Source organism: Eurytemora carolleeae, unplaced genomic scaffold, assembly GCF_000591075.1.
Source record: "Eurytemora carolleeae unplaced genomic scaffold, Eaff_2.0 scaffold882, whole genome shotgun sequence".
NCBI classification, from domain to species: domain Eukaryota; kingdom Metazoa; phylum Arthropoda; class Copepoda; order Calanoida; family Temoridae; genus Eurytemora; species Eurytemora carolleeae.
The window spans coordinates 33,334-53,437 of NW_019396784.1; the positions used below are offsets into that span (position 1 = coordinate 33,334).

General features: G+C 32.6%; 1 protein-coding gene across 1 annotated transcript; it reads left to right on the forward strand.

Annotated features, from left to right (window-relative positions):
• Positions 1–5,873: 5,873 nt before the first annotated feature.
• LOC111708678 (TNF receptor-associated factor 4) lies at positions 5,874–17,962 on the forward strand. Its single transcript, XM_023482116.1, has 7 exons — positions 5,874–6,381; positions 9,574–9,639; positions 10,058–10,117; positions 11,433–11,492; positions 15,723–15,810; positions 16,214–16,341; positions 16,910–17,962. Exons 1-7 carry the CDS (start codon positions 6,088–6,090, stop codon positions 17,726–17,728), a joined length of 1,515 nt encoding a protein of 504 aa, XP_023337884.1. The 5' UTR covers positions 5,874–6,087; the 3' UTR covers positions 17,729–17,962.
• The last annotated feature ends 2,142 nt before the right edge of the window (positions 17,963–20,104 follow it).

A 20,104-nucleotide genomic window follows, 5' to 3' on the forward strand; every position in this document is an offset into this window, starting at 1 on the left:
TAGTCCTGGGTTGCACCCCCCCCCCATTTAAAGTTTTGTTAAAAATAACAAGAGGAAATATTTGTGAAAAATGAGTTTTCATTGAAATATTAAAAGATTAGCATGATTTCCTTTGTTGCCCTGAATTCACAAATAACTGTTAAACCGCTACATTTTATACAATTTAAATATCTTGATAAAAAGACAAACAATCTAAGGCATGTTGCATCAATGATATTTGCATGTTATTGATAACAGTGGCGCTTCCTAACTCTAATATTGATAATATAATGATAATAAGAATATATGATACAGAAACAGAAACAGAAACAGAAACAGAAACAGAAAAGATACAGAATCAAGACTATAAATGGAATCAAAACAAAAAACAGAAACAAGATACAGAAACAAGATCTACATGGAAACAGAAAAAGTCACAGAAAAAGGAATAGAAACAGAAATAAGATACTGAATGAGAATAAGATAAAGAAACAGAAATAAGATACTGAATGAGAATAAAAATGAGAAACAGAAATAATATACTGGAAGAGAATAAGGAAGAGAAACAGAAATAAGATACTGAATGAGAATAAGATAAAGAAACAGAAATAAGATACTGAATGAGAATAAAAATGAGAAAAAGAAATAAAATACTGAAAGAGAATAAGAAAAAGAAACAGAAATAAGATACTGAAAGAGAATAAGAAAAAGAAACAGAAATGAAATACTGAATGAGAATAAGAAAGAGAAACAGAAATAAGATACTGAATGAGAATAAGAAAGAAAAAGAGAACTAAGATACTGAAAGAGAATAAGAAAGAGAAACAGAAAGAAAATACTGAATGAGAATAAGAAAGAAAAACAGAAATAAGATACTGAAAGAGAATAAGAAAGAGAAACAGAAATAAGATACTGGAAGAGAATAAGAAAGAGAAACAGAAATAAGATACTGAAAGAGAATAAGAAAGAGAAACAGAAATAAGATACTGAAAGAGAATAAGAAAAAGAAACAGAAATAACATACTGAAAGAGAATAAAAAAGAGAAACAGAAATAAGATACTGAAAGAGAATAAGAAAGAGAAACAGAAATAACATACTGAAAGAGAATAAAAAAGAGAAACAGAAATAACATACTGAAAGAGAATAAGAAAGAGAAACAGAAATAAAATACTGAAAGAGAATAAGAAAGATAAACAGAAATAAAATACTGAAAGAGAATAAGAAAGAGAAAGAGAAATAAAATACTGAAAGAGAATAAGAAAGAGAAAGAGAAATAAAATACTGAAGGAGAATAAGAAAGAGAAACAGAAATAACATACTGAAAGAGAATAAGAAAGAGAAAAAGAAATAACATACTGAAAGAGATTAGAAAGAGAAAGAGAAATAAAATACTGAAAGAGAATAAGAAAGAGAAACAGAAATAAAATGCTGAAAGAGAATAAGAAAGATAAACAGAAATAAGATACTGAATGAGAATAAAAATGAGAAACAGAAATAAAATACTGAAAGAGAATAAGAAAGCGAAACAGAAATATAAAGATACTGAAAGAGAATAAGAAAGAGAAAGAGAAATAAGATACTGAAAGAGAATAAGAAAGAGAAATAAAATACTGAAAGAGAATATATATTCTGATTCAATAATGTATATTCGTGTGTAACGGTGACCTCGGTTAATGGAAATTTTGACCCAATATAATAATAATATAATAATATAATAATATAATAATATAATAATATAATNAAATTACGAGGGAGGGGATGTGAAGGGTGAGACACTGCACTAGTAAATTACGAAACATAGGAAATGATTATACAGTTTTATAAAATTTATTTTATCGCCTGGAAAAAATGTCGAAGAAAATATAACATTTTAGAATTGTTCTATATCCAATAAAAACAATGTAAATTAAGTTCTATTGATATATTTTCCATAGGGAAGGATGGGGATGGGGGGGGAATCTTTGTCTCCGATCCAATAGGGGTTAAACTGGTTGTAGTATTGTGACACAGGAGGATATCCTGTTCAACCTTGAGAACAATCCAACCTGAAACTAAACTCAGATAAAAAATAATTTAGTCTAATCTCATAAAATAAATCTATTATAATTCTTGAGAATAATATTTCAGTACATATATAGATTGAATATAAATCAACAGCTCTCTATATATATAGATTAGATATAAATCAATATTCTATTTTTTTTGTTAAAAATCTGCGAAAATCATCTATTTTGTTTTGTGCGTCCAAAAAGTTCTCATTGATCGTAAATTCTAGTGCGTCCTCTTTATAGTAACTAATTTATGTTTTGAATAAAGCTATATTTTCGCTCATATCCTTCCAACGGTGTTGTATTGTTCAGAATGCATGTATCAATCCAGATACAATACTCTCTGTATTTTCTAGTCTATATATATACCGATACCGATACAACTCAGGTCTGTCTCGTTCGCTACATGAGGATGGATTACTCTAATACCGTAATGAAGCAGAGTCTAATTCGAACTAAAGTATATTTGAGTTTTATGGTACAGGTTAAGTAAATAACCTTATTTAAGTTAAGTTTTAATACAATGAACGTAATTAATGATAAGGACCGATAGGTTTAACAAGCGTAGTTAGGTTACAGATAATATACAACATAATATATTCAGGTTTACAAATTTAGGGTTTACTACGCTATTTATTACAAAATAAAACAATTTGCGGATTTTTCTGTTGGCGATAAAAGTCGCTTTCTATCACAAATCTATTTCAAGCAATGACTTTTGGACCAAGGAAATACAAAAACATTTTTGCAAGATTATCCTTTTGACCTGAAAAGCTCAATTCTTGAAAATTCACTGTGTAAGGAATTAGCTATTTGTATTAGGAATTTCCACAATGTATATTGGTCAACAAATGGTAATTTCCTTGATTTAAGAATATATGACAATGATTTGCTGCGTTTAGAGAGAAAAGTTAAATATGAACCACTTCAGAGGAAACCTCACACCTCATAATCTATCGGTTAGGAAATTATGATTTATCAACCTTGTTGATATTAATGACAGTAATATTTTTCGGAGGCAACTTTAGCAATTACCTAGGGTTTCAACTTAATGCCCCCAAAATATTCAATCTGAGATAGGTCCATCATAGAATGTGTAGAAAGATGGTAGAGAATAAGGATAAAGTATGTACACTGTTCATGACGTTTTTTAGAAAATTTATTAAAGGCAGTTTTCGGAAAGGAAAGTTTAAAATAGCGGAGAAATTGAGGCTGTGTGGGAAACTGTAGAACAAGATCTTAAAGAACAAGATCTTGAAGAACAAGATCTTAAAGAACAAGATCTTAAAGAACAAGATTATAAAGAACAAGATCTTAAAGAACAAGATCAGAACAAGATCTTAAAGAACAAGATTAAAGAACAAGATCTTAAAGAACAAGATCTTAAAGAACAAGATCTTAAAGAACAAGATCTTAAAGAACAAGATTATAAAGAACAAGATCTTAAAGAACAAGATCAGAACAAGATCTTAAAGAACAAGATCTTAAAGAACAAGATCTTAAAGAACAAGATCTTAAAGAACAAGATCTTAAAGAATAAGATCTTAAAGAAGATCTTAAAGAACAAGATCAGAACAAGATCTTAAACAGCAAGATCTTAAATAAAAAGATCTTATAGAACAAGATCTGAAAGAACAAGATCTGAAAGAACAAGATCTTAAAGAACAAGATCTTAAAGAACAAGGCCTTGGCAAACGATAACTCTTTAGACTCGGAGAGAGATTGCAACTTTAATAAAACATTCAAAAATACAAAACTCAAATTAACCTACGGTGCTTTATTTTTAACTTCACGTCACAATCTGTATAACACAACGCTATAATTGCTCGTTTCGTTCAAAACTATGACTCAACCTGACAATGTTGCAAACTGGGCAATCTAACGCCAGCACCCAGAGAATCGATCTCTAACCTCTTTTGGGATTGTTCTAAAATACATGAGATCCTAACTGATTTAAACATCATAATATCTAACTGCGTCTTACCTCATGATGAACTAAGAAAATTATATTTTTGGGTTGTAACAAAACAATGATCTTTAATGTGGAAACCACAAATATTATTTGTCTTACTGTACTTTATATTATATTCACCACAAGAGATGGTAAATACAGACAAATTGAAAAATTCCTTATTTTATCATATCATTTGTTTCTTTTTGTTACTGGATCAAATTAAAATAACCCGTTGTTACGCGACAAATGTCGGAATTTTTAGTCCAGTAAATAATGAATCTTGATATTTCTTTTATTCTATGATTAAATGTGTTTATATTATTCGATATATTCTTCATTATGTTGTAAACATTTTGTTGTTTTGAATAAAATAATTTCGGTCAACCTTTTTCGATTGAACGGTGTACCCTACATCCAGAGCACAGAAATACTTGAGATGAAGATCTGAAAGAGTAGATTCCAGTCGAGAGTTTATGAGGCTTGTAGGAATTTCTGATCAACTTAAGCAGATCATGACTATAAGTGTGATTAGGGATGTTAACGTTTTCCTTTTTCAGAAAAACGATCGTTTCGTTATGAAAACGACGAAGAAAAATCGAAAACGAAACGATCGTTTTTAAAAACGATTGTTTTTTTAAAAAGTTTGTTTTTTAAAAATGGTCGTTTCTAAAACGTTCGTTTTTCAAAACGACGACCCTTCGTTAACGATTGTTAACGACGAAGCTTCGTTAACGACGAACCTTCGTTAACGAAGAGAGGAAACCGACCTGAAGGGCATCTGTTCTTATCATTGAGTAGTTTTTAAGAAAATATCAAGGAGTTTTAACTCCCCCACAACTGTTAAACTTCATGTAAGACGACATTCATTAAAGTTGCATGTAATTTTTTTCCAAAAACGACCGTTTTCATAAAGTTACAGTGTGATGTCTCAAGGAGTATCATAGATATTTTAAGCCCATAGTATGGTGGCTTAACACCTGTCAAAAAATGTAGACAAAATCGTATAGAATTCTCAAACCATTCTATAATTTATTTTCTTTTTTTCCATGTACTATGTACTATGTACAATTTATGATAACTATTTTTGAAAAATCTCAAAGATTACAATCACGAGTAAATAAATCTTTAGAGTTATTCCTTTCAATTTAAAAAGAAAATTCTTAAGATCAAAAGTTTTCAAATCAAATCTGAGAAATGTTCCCATATAGCTGTATTTTCTAAATTGAATTGAAATTATGTTTTCTAAAAACCAATCTGAAAACATGTAACGCCGTAACATATGTAAAAACATGTAATATCTGTAATCATATGTAATTACACATAAAAACTATGTTAGCATAATTTACATTTACAGGGAAAATTTTCCAATTTCTTCAACAGACTTTAAACCTTCCCGGAGACAACCAGAGTTGGGATGATACCACAAAATAATTGTGCCCAATCATTTTGACATTATAATATATATTAGAAAGTGGCACAAATAACATAAGAATTCTACTTTTTCTAAAATATTTTTGTTCTTTCTTATCATTTAGTTTTTAAAAGTCAAAAAATGTTTAAATTTTTGTGGAGATAAGTTTGAGTGGTTGGCTCAGAATTTTTTAATTGTACATTTAAAAAAAATATTTATCATCTTTTAAATTTAAGAAAATTTGAAGTTCTGTGAAAATCTTTCTGGTTGAATAAATTTTAAAAAAGAAGATAATTAGAATATTAAAGCAGAAACATCAAATGGATGAACTACGGAGTCTGTCCTAGAAAACTATTTTTGTATGGAAAGGATGGATGGAGAAGGAGTAAGAGAATGAAAGATGACGACAGACGAATATCGTTGCGCATGACTATATTTTCCCACCACAGATAGATGACAAATCGGTATAGAAACGCAGGAGCAGAGTAGCCTAGTAGCTGAACTACAATGTTTAAAGTTTACAGTAGTAGTACAGTTCAATTTTAGTTCCCACACAGTTCGGACGTTACAACCCAGCGCTCTGATCAATGATTTCAACAGAAAACGTGATTAGTCTTAAACATACTTGTACACTACTAACATGATTACTTTGAGAAGCTCTGTTTTCAACATTTTGTGAATAAATTAAATAAAAATGAGTTTGCAGTGTGTAAGAAGCTCTAGATCACAATCCAGCGATGGGGGTGTGTCCCCCTATCAGTCCCCGCTCCCCTACGGTCTAGGATCTGATGGAGAGGGGGTCAGCTCCCCCCTCCTCTACTCCGGGAGTTCTGGTTCTGGTTTAAACTACTCCGTGTCCCCTGTACAGTACACAGGGTCGGATCAAGATGACTCCGCTTATCACGAACCACTGTACTACTCAGAGTCATCTCCCGGAGCTCAAGATTTCGGAGTTTATCACGTCAACTCATCAGAATATAAATACCAGGTATTTATCTACGAAATCTGACTCGTCTTTCGGTTACGCAGCACTTATTTCGGTGCTAAATAATGTTGAATTTTCCGGGTATTAACCATTTACATTTTTCAATTCAAGTTAAAGGGGTTTAAAGATGATAAGAAGTACACACTGTTTTATGAAAATGTGCAAAGCATTCAATTCAATTCTCGGAAATAATTTGAACAAAGATTCAAACACACTTTTCCATTTATAAATATACAAGGGGGTTGAACCCCCCCCCCCCCTGGAAACTATTAATGCCCAAGTAACCTGCTTGCTCTCCCCTTCTTTAATTCAAACGTGAAAGAGAGGCTCCATTTGTATTTTCTGCAAGCTTTCAAAGAAAATAAAAAGTGAAAAAAGTTAAAATTCAATAATTGTGTAATCAGAAATATTATTCGATTCATTCTAAGAATTTGATGAGGATTACATTTTTTAATTACTCTCAATTAGTTCATACAATTGAATTATTCTCATCCGAAATTGAATACTAAATGGACAGCGGGGGTGGGGTGGGTGGGTAAAACTGTTTTCTGATCAAGACTCGTTGTTAAAATCTTATCCCTTTTAATGTCACCCTGTGTTTCATAAATGAATTAATGAATTATTCAATTTAGACCTATTTCGTTAATCTGACCATCTTAATCTGTATCACAAATATAATACTGAGGAAGGATTAAGTTTGTATCCCCCCTCCCTTGAATCAGGGTTAATAGGGATGAATTAATAAAACCCAACCTATATCCCTCCTATACCCCCCCCCCACCCCGTATTAACGGGCGGGGCCCACAATAACGATCTAATTATGAAAATTGTATTTATATTACTTCTTACAAGGTTTATGTTTAATTTAAACACTAGTTTTAATGTGTAATTGTTGTATTGTTTTGGTTGCAAAGAATTGAGAATAATAATAGAATTAAACATCTAATAATTTTATGGTTCAACGGATTTATCCTATAGGGCTTGTTTGTTTATATTTTAAAGCATAAACAAATATTAAAATAGATATATTTTTCCAACTTTTGAACACAATTATACCACTTTTAACTCCCTGATACTTACATTGCAACCCTGTAGATGCAATCTAATTGATTGCTAATTTTTATGCCAAAAAGTTGCGGATTTACAACTCCAAAAACATGTGTTCCAAAACGAAATAGATTTTACAGTTTTTAAAACTTTAAGAAGGTTGATTTTTATGTAAATTATAATGTTATGTTTAGTTTAGAAGTGGGAAAGTTTACGTGGATTTAACGGTTCTGTCAATATTTCAGAAAGCTGTGACCTTCGATCACAATTTGACCTCTTATACATAACTTTTTAGGCTTTTTTCTTCATACTTTTTTTTGTCGGTATATACGTTTTGAATAAAAAAGTATAAAATAAACGAATCCGTAAGTTTAAAGGTTGTTGAATTATAGACCAAAATACGTTTGATTTCAAATAAAGAAACAGAATGCTTCTCACTCTGGTTAGTCCGGGGTGCTAGTTAAGTAGCTTAATTTAATAGCTGACAATTTTTAAACTAAAAAAAAAATATAAAATTATTTTTTTTATTTAACACTTCTTACTAACTGTAATAATCAACGCAATATTTTGCAGTAATTATTCATTAGGAGAGTTATTATATATCTTTTTGGTTTGAGGTTTAATAATCCAAACTATACAAGTTTAAACATTAATTTTAAACGGGTTTTATGTAAGTATTATTAAAGTTTATTTTTAAATAATTTGGTATAGCTCTATGCACTGGTTTACCCCAACCTATGACTCAACACAACCTAAATTTGGAAGGAATTGTTAATAAAATTTTAAAGATTTTTTTTTTGTTATTTATGAGCTACCACGCCTATATATATGTACAGGGGCGTTTACAGAAATTTGTCCCAGGGGGGGGGGTCTTTCACAATTGTTAACTTTCCAGTTGGGAGCTCAGCCCCGGTTGGAGAACNGTTCTTACCGACTTCTCATGTTGTGCGTATATGGATTGTTTTTGCACATATCGTGAAATCATCTCAAGGACGCATATTACGCAAATCTACGCAATCACATACTCACTAATTGATGTACGCATTTCTACTGCGCAGACGGATATTCCTTGCGAAATTTCTCCGAATATATTACCGGTAAAATGAAGGGGGGAGGGGGGCAAAGGGGCACTGCCCCCACCCTACACTTGGGAAAATGAACCGTAGTCCCCCATTGACGTTTTAACCATTTTTAAGCTAATAACATAGAAATAAAGAAGGTTTAAAATCGGAAATGGAATAAGTACATTAATTTGTTTTAAAGTGCACTTTACCACTGTCTACATTTTATTCTCTTTGCACTATTATTGTTCAAACTTTATGTATCTAAAAAATAGAAATCAAAATAATAAAATCAATTAATGCCCCAACTTTCATCACCGAACTATGTCCAGTTTTAGAAACACAATTTCTGTTATTTTTAAAATCGAAATTTTCGCAATCAAATTCTGCATTTCTTGCATTCAGGGTTCCTTGTAGAACAAAAATGGTTTATTTTTGTGCTTTATCATTTAGTAAACCATCAAAATACTCAATTTAATGCAGAAATGAAAGTTCAAGCTTAAAATCGTCATATTTTTAGAGTTTTGGGTCGTCTTTATAGTCTTATCTTTTGTGGGTACCTCTGTATGTTACAACGAACCAAATATATGTCGAGCTCAAAGATATAATTTAACTTTTGTAAAGTGAAAGGAAGCTTTTTTCATTTCTATGTAGACATATCCATTTTCAATGTTGAATTATCAATGAGAAAATATTATAAATCATGCAACAGAAGTTTTATACAGGGATTATAATTTTTGAAAAATAACCTACCTATCTCCCCCTTCATACACAAATAAAAAATTAACACATTATTGCTTATGGTATCGTATGGGGGTTGGGGGAGGTATCGAATATCCATCCCTATTTTTTTTTACTCTACAAAAAAGATCTAATAGAACTATATTAAAAAAAACAGAAGAAAAAACAATTAATAGAAAATGAATGAAAATGTAATGTTCAGAACATACCTGTTTATTTCTGAACAATTTTAACTATAATTAAACGAACTTTAGCGTACATTTCAATTTAAAAAAGAATAATTGCTTAATAAAAAACAATGAAATGATTTAAAGTTAAAATTATGTCATAATTCCCTTTTTTTCAGTGCTCCGAGCTGGTCAGATCCGAGGATGTTGAGCTTGACCTCAAGTTGTCCTCATCAAAAAAAGAGGTTTTATCTCTTATACAAAAACTTAAAACTTATTTTCTGTCAATGTTTTATTTTGTTCACGGATTCAAAAGTAATAAAAAAATAATGTTAAATGATTGAATAAACGGTAAAATGCGGAAATATAAAGATAATGATAATGATAACAATAATAATAATGATAATGATAATGATAACAATAATAATAATGATAATGATAATAATAATAAAAATAATAATAATAATAGTAATAATAATGATAATATACCTGACTTGTGAATACTTAAGTTCACAAACCCGCTCAAATAGTAAAAGCTTTAACGCTTAGCCATAGAAGAATACCAAAGGGAAGAAATGTGCACTTAACAATATTAATATCTAAATAACATAAAAACTCTAATAATGTAACACTGAATACAGTAATAATAATGATACTGGCTAGGTTGCTTGTGTCCAGGCTGGATCTGGTTGTAGCTGGGTAGGTCAGCTAGGCAGGCTACAGGTATTACACACAGAGCAGCACAGTGCACATTATATGCCGCATGTTTAAACAAATCAAATCATGTTCTGACCTAATATCATTCAATATCATAAATGCTTGATATTTTTTTCCAAGGAAAACATAACTTTAAAAGTCAATTTTATAATGATAACGTTGATCGAGACAGAGAGAAACATGAAGCATATTAAAGGGACTGTTCAGGAAAAATTTAAGGGGGTAAAACCTAAAACCTAAAAGGAGTTGTTCGCGACCTTGATGAGTTCTATTTGATGTCCCTGTCTTGAGAAATTGATATAAAACTGTTTTCTCGAGACAGGCATATCAGACAGAACTCATGAAGGTGGTGATCAACTCCTGTTTCAGCCTTTACCACCTTTTAATTTTCCAGAACAGTCCCTTTAATGTAATTTAACATTGCTATCACATTTATAATTTCAAGTTTCACACATTGTACTGAACAGGAGTAGAGGGTGTTTGTGCGACTTTAGTTGAACAACTTTGTGATATTATAGTCCACGCACAAGGGCAAATTTATTCGATTACATAACAGAAATTTTGTTTAATTTATTGCTCTTGAATAAAAGGATTATGAATTACTTTAATTAGACTTGGTTTAGAATGATTATAAACTTTTTGACAATTTTTATTTTTCATTTGACTTGACTCTAAACGTTAAATAAATATAATTAAGTCCATAGAACTTGCCACACTGACACAAATCATGCTTTTAGAGAGTCTTGTACCATGTTAGAAATATACGTTAAATTTAGTCTCAAAGCACTACCCAGTTCCCATGGAGAAAAGATGACAGAATTAATCTTATTATTTCCAGCCACAACACATCCACGTTCATTTAGAACTAATTTCCTAATGATAGTGCAAAGATGATAAAACGTAGCTACAGCTAATAATATAAATAATACCGCGTAATTTGTATTAAAAATCTTTCTAGGCAACGCATTTTAAGATTGCACTCCCAATTTCAGGGGCGTAGTTAGGAATTTGTCCAGGGGGAGCTTTTTCTTTCCAGGGGGGGGGGGCTCAGCACTAGTTGGGGCCTGAAAACCCCAGGAAATTAATCGATTTCACTGATCCAGGGGGTGTTGGCTTAGCCCCCATAGCCCCCTTCTAAATACGCCTCTGCCCAAGTTACATATTTGATTCACAAAAGTACCTATTACATCTTTTTTCTGACAATTTCATTCTTTCTCTCTGTCGTAAACACTCCTAACTTTCTCTTATCAAAAAATCATTTCATAATCTAGTATATAATACCTTTGAGAGTTATGTAAAAATGTAAATTTAATTTGTTTAGACTCACTTGGCAACATGTTCCAAAGATTCAGTGCAATGCCAACTCAACTGCGGTGCAAAGGTAATTTTTTCCTTGCCATACCATACCCTACTGTGTTATATCGTTCCTTGCCATGCCATACCCTACTGTGTTATATCATTCCTTGCCATGCCATACCCTACTGTGTTATATCATTCCTTGCTATGCCATACCCTACTGTGTTCTATCATTCCTTGCCTTGCCATACCCTACTGTGTTATATCATTCCTTGCCATGCCACACCCTACTGTGTTATATCGTTCTTTGCCTTGCCATACCCTACTATGTTATATCGTTCCTTGCCATGCCATACCCTACTGTGTTATATCATTCCTTGCCTTGCCATACCCTACTGTGTTATATCATTCCTTGCCATGCCATACCCTACTGTGTTATATCGTTAATTGCCTTGCCATACCCTACTGTGTTATATCGTTCGTTGCAATGCCATACCCTACTGTGTTATATCATTCCTTGCCATGCCATACCCTACTGTGTTATATCATTCCCTGCCATGCCATAGCCTACTGTGTTATATCATTCCTTGCCATACCCTACTGTGTTATATCATTCCTTGCCATACCCTACTGTGTTATATCATCCATACCCTACTGTGTTATATCGTTCCTTGCCTTGCCATACCCTACTGTGTTATATCATTCCTTGCCAATACCCTACTGTATTATATCATTCCTTGCCATGCCATACCCTACTGTCTTATATCATTCCTTGCCATGCCATACCCTACTGTATTATATCATTCCTTGCCATGCCATACCCTACTGTGTTCTATCATTCCTTGCCATGCCATACCCTACTGTGTTATATCATGCCTTGCCATGCCATACCCTACTGTATTAAATCGTTCCTTGCCATGCTATACCCTACTGTGTTATATCATTCCTTGCCATACCATACCCAACTGTGTTAAATCGTTCCTTGCCATGCCATACCCTACTGTGTTATATCATTCCTTGCCATGCCATACCCTACTGTGTTATATCATTCCTTGCCATACCCTACTGTGTTATATCATTCCTTGCCATACCCTACTGTGTTATATCATCCATACCCTACTGTGTTATATCGTTCCCTGCCATGCCATACCCTACTGTGTTATATCATTCCTTGCCATGCCATACCCTACTGTATTATATCATTCCTTGCCATGCCATACCCTACTGTGTTATATCATTCCTTGCCATGCCATACCCTACTGTGTTCTATCGTTCCTTGCCATGCCATATCCTACTGTGTTATAGCGTTCCTTTTACGGAGCACTCTTTAATGTACAGGGTGTCCCACGAAACATGTCAGTTGGTGAATAGTTTTTTAATGTCTTTTTCCATGATACTGTATTAGTTATGTAAGACTTTTTGCAGTTTATTTCGTTAACCAAATCTTTTACTCAAATATATATTTGTTTAAAATCAATTTTACTATGATATCAGTTTTACTGCCATTTAGTATTTCTTATCATAATCTTTGGTCTCAAACAAATAAATAAATTATGGAAGAAGACATTTTAAACTATTCACTAACTGTCATGTTTCGTGGGACACCCTGTACTCCACTCGACTAAACTATAAAGTTACTTTTTTGGTGCAATGTCTGTTTCACAATTAGGGATGGATCGTTTCCACTTTTTTTGAAAAACTTTCGTTTCGTTTTTAAAACGCCAAAGAAAAAATTAAAAAGATCGTTTTCAAAAAAGTTTTTTTTTTCGATCGTTTTTATAACAATTAACAACCCTATTCACAGTAATTTCAAGGTATTTTTTAATCCAATACCAACCACATGTAGATTTTTTTATTATGTAAACACAATCCCGGCATAACTCTGGCGTAACTGTCAGACAAAATTGGTATAAAAAGTTATAATTTTTGTTTTTAAAATCTTTTTTTATAAATAAATAAGATTCTAAACCTAGATTAATAACAGTTAATTTTACCTAGTGATGCTTACATTGTGTATTTTCTATTCCTTGTTTGTATAAATTAGGATTAATTTAAATTCAATCCAATGTAATCCCTACTATACTCCCACAATCCTTTGGAAAACTAGAGATGGGCAAATAGATTCTAGTACAATAGATGGAAACCTAGAATTTGCACACTCTCAGTATAGCTGTATGCTGACGTCACAAGTGTAAATTCAGCTTTTGTGTTCGAAAAGATTATCAATAATAGTGATGATTTTAGAATAAAGTGCTTGTCTTACAATAAAATAAGTGCAATCGTGTGTGTTCTTTATTTGCTGTCATTACAATTTTTTATCTAATCTTTGAAAGCATATCAACTAATATGAGAAAATTTCGTTTTCTTGGTTAAATTTGACACTTGTGACGTCATGTATAATTGGTCCATTTCTCTAGTGCTTCCTATTGTACTTGATAATCTATTTGGTTTAGGTTAGTTGTTTAACATCAAGATTTTTTAAAGTTTTATGATAACCATGATTGAAAATTAAAATTGCTGTAATCTAATATTTACTAGATCATACAAAGCTTTTATGGGTACCAATGTGAGAGAATAAATAGTCTTTATCACAAACTATGATTTTAAAATCTCTAGATCTTTGCAACCCAATTCCGTAGACCTTAGATATTTTAAACTATGAATTATGTTAGATGAAAGAATCTTAGTTTGAAGTATCAAAGGTTTACACCATCAGGTGGAAAAAAAATATAGTTAGAAAATCAGAGTTTTTTACAAAGACTCAATTCCTTTAGAAAAAGACCTTTTTTATACCTCTTTAAAAATAGCCTTACATTTGTTGAAGGACTAAACTAAAAATGATAGCCATTCCTAACTATAATCTCTGATATACTCTTCCAATACTCATCCTTCAACCTAGGATTTACAGACTCAAGTTTTGCAAAAATCAAAGAAAATAACATTTTCAAGATTTGATGAGATTTTTCCCTTTCCAATTCAATCAGATTAAATATTGACTTCTGAGTATTTGTCTGCGAAAAATATTTGAACAAACTTAGCAGTTGATTTTATTTAATTTCTTTTCATTCTTTTTAAATTATTATTTTTTATGATTTTTGTTTGTTTTCATTAAAGAGAATATTCAAGGGCGTACACAGGGAAATGGGAGGGGGGGAAATCCCCCCCACCCCTATATGAGCTCCTAGGGGGGGGGGGGGGAACATTTGAACTGTAAATTCAAAACATTTGGTTTCTTGGATACTTTAAAGGTACACACTACACATACAGTCCATTTACATTACAATTACTACTGTATCTCTCTTACAAACAAAACAAAAAAACAAATTTTATTATGTTCTTCACTTTTCAGTTTCAAATTTTAAAAGTGTGATAGCTCTGCCCCCCCCCCCCATTTACAGGTCTAGGGGGTTGGCACTGCCCCCTTGCCCCCCACCCCTTGTAAACACCCTCGAGATTGATATAATGAAAAGAACAGTATATGATATTTTGTTAGATATAGATAGGTAGATAGATATAATAATGTAAATATTAAATAAAAATAAGGAAAGAAATCAGAAATGGAATTAAAGTACAATTTACAGTCAGCTGCTTTGAAAGGAATGTCGTTGTATTTTTAATTGATCTTCTAGTTCAAGATTCACAAAGGTACCCTTTAAGGCCTTAATCTGATCAATTAAATCCTTCTTGGATCAATGCTAGAAGATATCATGATAAACGTTTGATTCTGACAAATTCTGTGTTCTGTTTCCAAAACAGAAATGCGCAAATTGCCGAATAAAGAAAATTGAAGAGAATAAATTTTTTAAAGAGATGATTGATATCTTATGCATTCTTGATCAGGCACAGCTTTTAAGGATACCGAAACCCAAGGTACTAATGCAAGGAAAGTTATTTCAGAGGTGTACGCATTTTTTGTACTGCAGTGTACTCTCTTTGGGCGAAAAAGTAAACGGATGTCACAGCCTGACATGGAATCCATTTTCACAAAAATAATATGAAATATTATGGTCAAAGGAAACTTATGTGAATTATCAAAATTATCAAAAATAAATGCTTTTATCCTGCTCGGATGCTTTAAACACTGATGCATCTATTCTTGTTTACAAACACAGCCCAGAGAGAACTGGTTTCAATATGTACACAGAGTATTTGCAACTGCAATTTAACTTTCCTTGTATTAGTACCTTGTCTAAACCCAGCATGGTACTCAATGAATGGTAGCTCTTTTCACTAATGGAGTTTGCTATCTCCCTAACACGTACAAATATATAAACACAAATACAATTTTGTACTTTAACCTTTTTTTTCATTTCAGGTAGCTCGCGTATCTGTAGCGGAACATATGCAGTATACTTGTCATAAAAGAACTGTACACTGTATGTACTGTAGAGGGAGATTCACAGGTACACGTAAAGTTTAGGCCAGTACAGTATCATGTAACAAGACAGTACAGTATAGTACATGCACATTGTTTTAAATGTTAATGTGCTATAGTGCTAGTGCCATTATTTGCAAGGAATTGAGCATTTGCCCCAAAACTCAAATTTGCAACCTGATGATGTAAACATTGGAACTTAAATTATTTGATCTAACATAAGTCATTGTTTGAAAATCTAAGCTCTGTGACACTTAGTTACAAAAATATATTGATAAAATAAAAATCAGAATTTATGGCAAATATAGCAGAGCTCTCATTGCTCTCATAAAAGAAAGCTAGCATCATTTTAATCATTTTAGAAATTACACTATCGAATTTAAAAAGATTTATTAACGTTTTTAAGGTGGTTAACTGAATTTTTATTTCAGGTTCAAGCATAGAAGCCCATGAAAGAACATGTGGTTTTGAGCCTGTCCCCTGCTCAAACCACTGTGGAATGAGAGTTACAAGAAACAGATTGATGTCCCATCTAAGCTCAGTGTGCAGTAAGCGACAGGCATGTACAATTGCACAGTACGTTCCAGTTTTCTATTGTATACCAATTCTCGAAAATGTAAAAAATGGGGGTTTTATTTATTTTAAATTGTAGTTTTTTGGAAAATAAGATTTTTAAATATTCTTCCAGATCTTTTTATATGTACAGTATTTTTGATCTTGTTTATAAGTTTAACACATTTTTCTTTAGCCATCTTAATTTGGGGAAACAGGTATTTTTTCATTAAGATTAATCAGTTTTAAATGCTAAAATGTATCCAACCATTTTTGAAACAGATTCATGAAACCTTGGAAGATAGGAGGTAAAATGGTTTTAACCTGTGGAGCAATTGGCACGCCACCTGGGTGGGTTTGCGAAATCAAATTTTCAAATTATTATTTTGCACAGTTGATGAAATTGGCATATGCCATTATTATAACTCAAGGGAAGCAAGTTTATGATCACATGCTTATGGCCAAACATTTGTGGAAAGACGTATTCAAATCGCAAATCAAGGTTTTCAATTTTAGTTCTATGGAGAAATTATTTAACCGTTGTCTTCTTATTTTTATGATATTATTTACTCTAGGTCTGTTGTCGTTATTGTTCTGTATTCATGAGCTCAGAGCAGCTACAAAACCACCAACTTCGCTGTTCTGAATATCCTGTTTCTTGTCCGAACAGATGTGGGGCCGAACTACCCCGTCGCCATGTTGGATTCCACGTGGAAGCATGCAGTCAGGATCTTCTCACGTGCATGCACCGGTCCGCCGGGTGTGTCTGGCGCGGGTCAGAACAAGAACTGGTTCAGCATGCTGCTAACAGCACCCAGCATCATCTGAACCTATTGAGCAACCAGTGTAGAGTACAGGCAGAGCTTCTCAAGAACTTGCGTTTAGAGTTGGACGAAGCAAATACGGCTAAAGATGGGATTCTAGTTTGGAAAATATCAGATTTCTGGCGTAAAATGGAGGAGGGAAGGATGACAGAAGGACTGGAGTTGGTCTCACTTCCCTTCTTCACGTCACAGAACGGTTACAAGATGCAGGTTTCCCTGTTCCCGTATGGAAATGGAGGCGGTGAAGGAACGCACATGTCAGTTTACATCAAAGTTTTACCTGGACCTTCGGACGCCATTTTAAAATGGCCATTCAAGCACACCGTTTCCTTCACCTTGTTGGATCAAACTCCAGAGCGGAGGAGTGCGGTCAACGTGGTGGAGTCATTTATACCTGACCCAACCTGGGAAAACTTTAAGCGTGCGTCAAAGCGCACTGACCCGGATCAGTTGGGGTTCGGTTTTCCAAGATTTGTGGCGCACTCTGTGCTCCAGACTAGAAACTATGTGAAGGAGAACGTGATGTTTATTAGAGTTAGAGCGGATCCATCCCAAAGTGTCAAAGTTTAGTCAGAGAACTGTACACAATTAGTAAACTAATTAAAGTAATATCAATATCAATATTTCACGTTTTTAAAATGAAAATTTCTAGTTACTTGCAGTTATATTTTTTGTTATTTACTCACAGAAAAAGTTGTCTGTTTTTCATCCAAACAGTCTTGTTCACGGTTCCTCTAGTTGAATATAATGTTAATTGTTCATAAACCAAAGAATCCCCAAGTCATAATAAATCTGTTACTTACATTTGTCATTTATTTGATACTAGCTGAAGGGCCCGGCGTTGCCTGTGGAATTTAAAAAGAAAAAAAATTTGCCGGTTATAGGGAACATATACAGGGTGTCCCACATCATATTAGAAAGAAAACTGGTCTAAATTACGATTTTCGGGACTAATTAGAAAATTTTATTAGAATGAATCATTTTGAAAAATAACATAAGGCTTATATAAGAATTTTCTTGCGGAAAATGATAAGTTTTTCAAGTATTAAGGGTTTATTTTGGTGTTTTAGAGTGGAGATAATCTAATATGATATGGGACGCTCTGTATATGAATGTCTTGTTTTATTATATAGATTATTTCAACTTTCTGATTTTTGTATTTATAATTATTTATAGTTCCTAGGTCAATGTAATTTCAAGTTACTTTCCATCTAAAGAGGGTCTGCCCGATTCACAAGTTAACCTTTGTACCTTGATCAATATTAAGGAAGATATTGTAGTTTTTTTTTTAAATCTGAAAATTTCATCCATAATATTTCAGTTCATAGAGAGAGACCACAATTTAAAATAATCAACTTGCTAATAAAATTTTTTTTTAAATCTCATACATTCGTGACGAGACAAAGTGTTTAAGGATACCTTTTGTGAATTGTAAATCGGATACTGTGTTCTATAATTTGAGGAGGGGAGGAAAGCTAGCCACAACAATTTCTCATCCGAGCCACATTCTCCTCATTTTTCCGTCCGAGCCACCTTAAAATCGTCGTCGAATTATTATGTGTTTTAAAGTTTCTAATTCTTGAAATTGTTGTGGCTGGCCTTCCTCCGCTCGTTGTAGAGTCACTTGAACTTGTGTCTACAGCTCCTAAAGAATACAAGAAGAAATGGAATATTTATTTTTTGTTTTACCCTTCTTCAAATCATGAAATTATGAGGAGATCATATTGTTTTGAAACTGACAAATTTAACAAAAGGGTTAAAAATGTTTTTAAAGATTTATCAACTGTAACAATTAAAAACCTTAGAGTGACAATTCTTCAATAAATACGAATACTACATTTTTTTGTTTCCTGGTATTGCTTGTCTTTCTTAATTTTCGACAATATTATTCGTACCTTTGCATTTCTCTCTCAATTACTCTGGGTGTGAAGTCAGGGGACCTAATTTTTCTTTCTTTCCAGGGGGGCTCGGCACCCGTTGAGGCCTAAAACCCCCTGAAATTCATAGATTTCATTGGCCCAAGGGGGGGGGGGTTAGCCTTCATTGCCCCCCCCTGAATACGCCTCTGTTCTTACTGTTAACGTATCAAATGTTAGTTTTTGTTCATCTGTTATTTTAAAGGACTAGGCTTTAAGGACGCTTTGCGCCCATCAACTCTTTCAATTGTGAACATGTTCGCTCATTTCATAAAAAAAAATTCGCGGATTTTAAAAATGTAAAAAAATTTTACAAAATTAAAAAAATTTTACAAAATTAAACAAATTTTTAAAAACACTTTTTTAAAATTTTGATCATTCATAAACCTTCCCTGGGATCACGCAAGGTGCCACAAAAAATTAGGCCCGATTGGTTCAGCCGTTTTTACGTTTATTGGATACAACAAACCAACCAACAAACAAACAAAGTATATATACAGATGGGTGAACAGAGCCCAAAACTTAAGACAGGGTATCCTTATGAAAACCAGTTTTAAAACCCGGGTTTGACGAATGGGGTCAGTCAGTTTTGTGGATATCAATATTTTTGTCATGAAATACTATTTTATTTAGTTTCTTTATATTCTCCATTTTTGTCGAATCAAAATCTACAAAATGTTAAGATCCCAAAAAGGACACTCGGGAGTTTCGTTCGACGATACTCTTTTAAATTTCGGACTCAGGAAATAGGGAAGTAGGGTGAAGGCGACCGGACAACATTTTTATTTGTTTGTTTGTTTTTAATATTTATAATGTTTACACTATTTACAATGTTTGCTGTGGACCCTCTACTTTCTACAGTGTGTGTACATAAGGTTTCTATTTCTAGAGTCCGAAACTTTTAAATCAGGGCATCGGTTTAAAACCTAGCTTCGTAAACCCGATTTTATAGAATGGTGTTAAATTTTGTTTGAATATTTTTTCTGATGTTTTCTATACTATTTTTTTATTACATATATTTTTGAATATG

Bases quoted from the DNA above. Each gene is read 5' to 3' on its own strand.
- LOC111708678 (XM_023482116.1), top strand. From the start codon at position 6,088: ATGAGTTTGCAGTGTGTAAGAAGCTCTAGATCACAATCCAGCGATGGG. The intron at 6,382-9,573 runs GTATTTATCTAC...CCTTTTTTTCAG, and splicing joins CATCAGAATATAAATACCAG to TGCTCCGAGCTGGTCAGATC. The intron at 11,493-15,722 runs GTAATTTTTTCC...TTTTCATTTCAG, and splicing joins AACTCAACTGCGGTGCAAAG to GTAGCTCGCGTATCTGTAGC.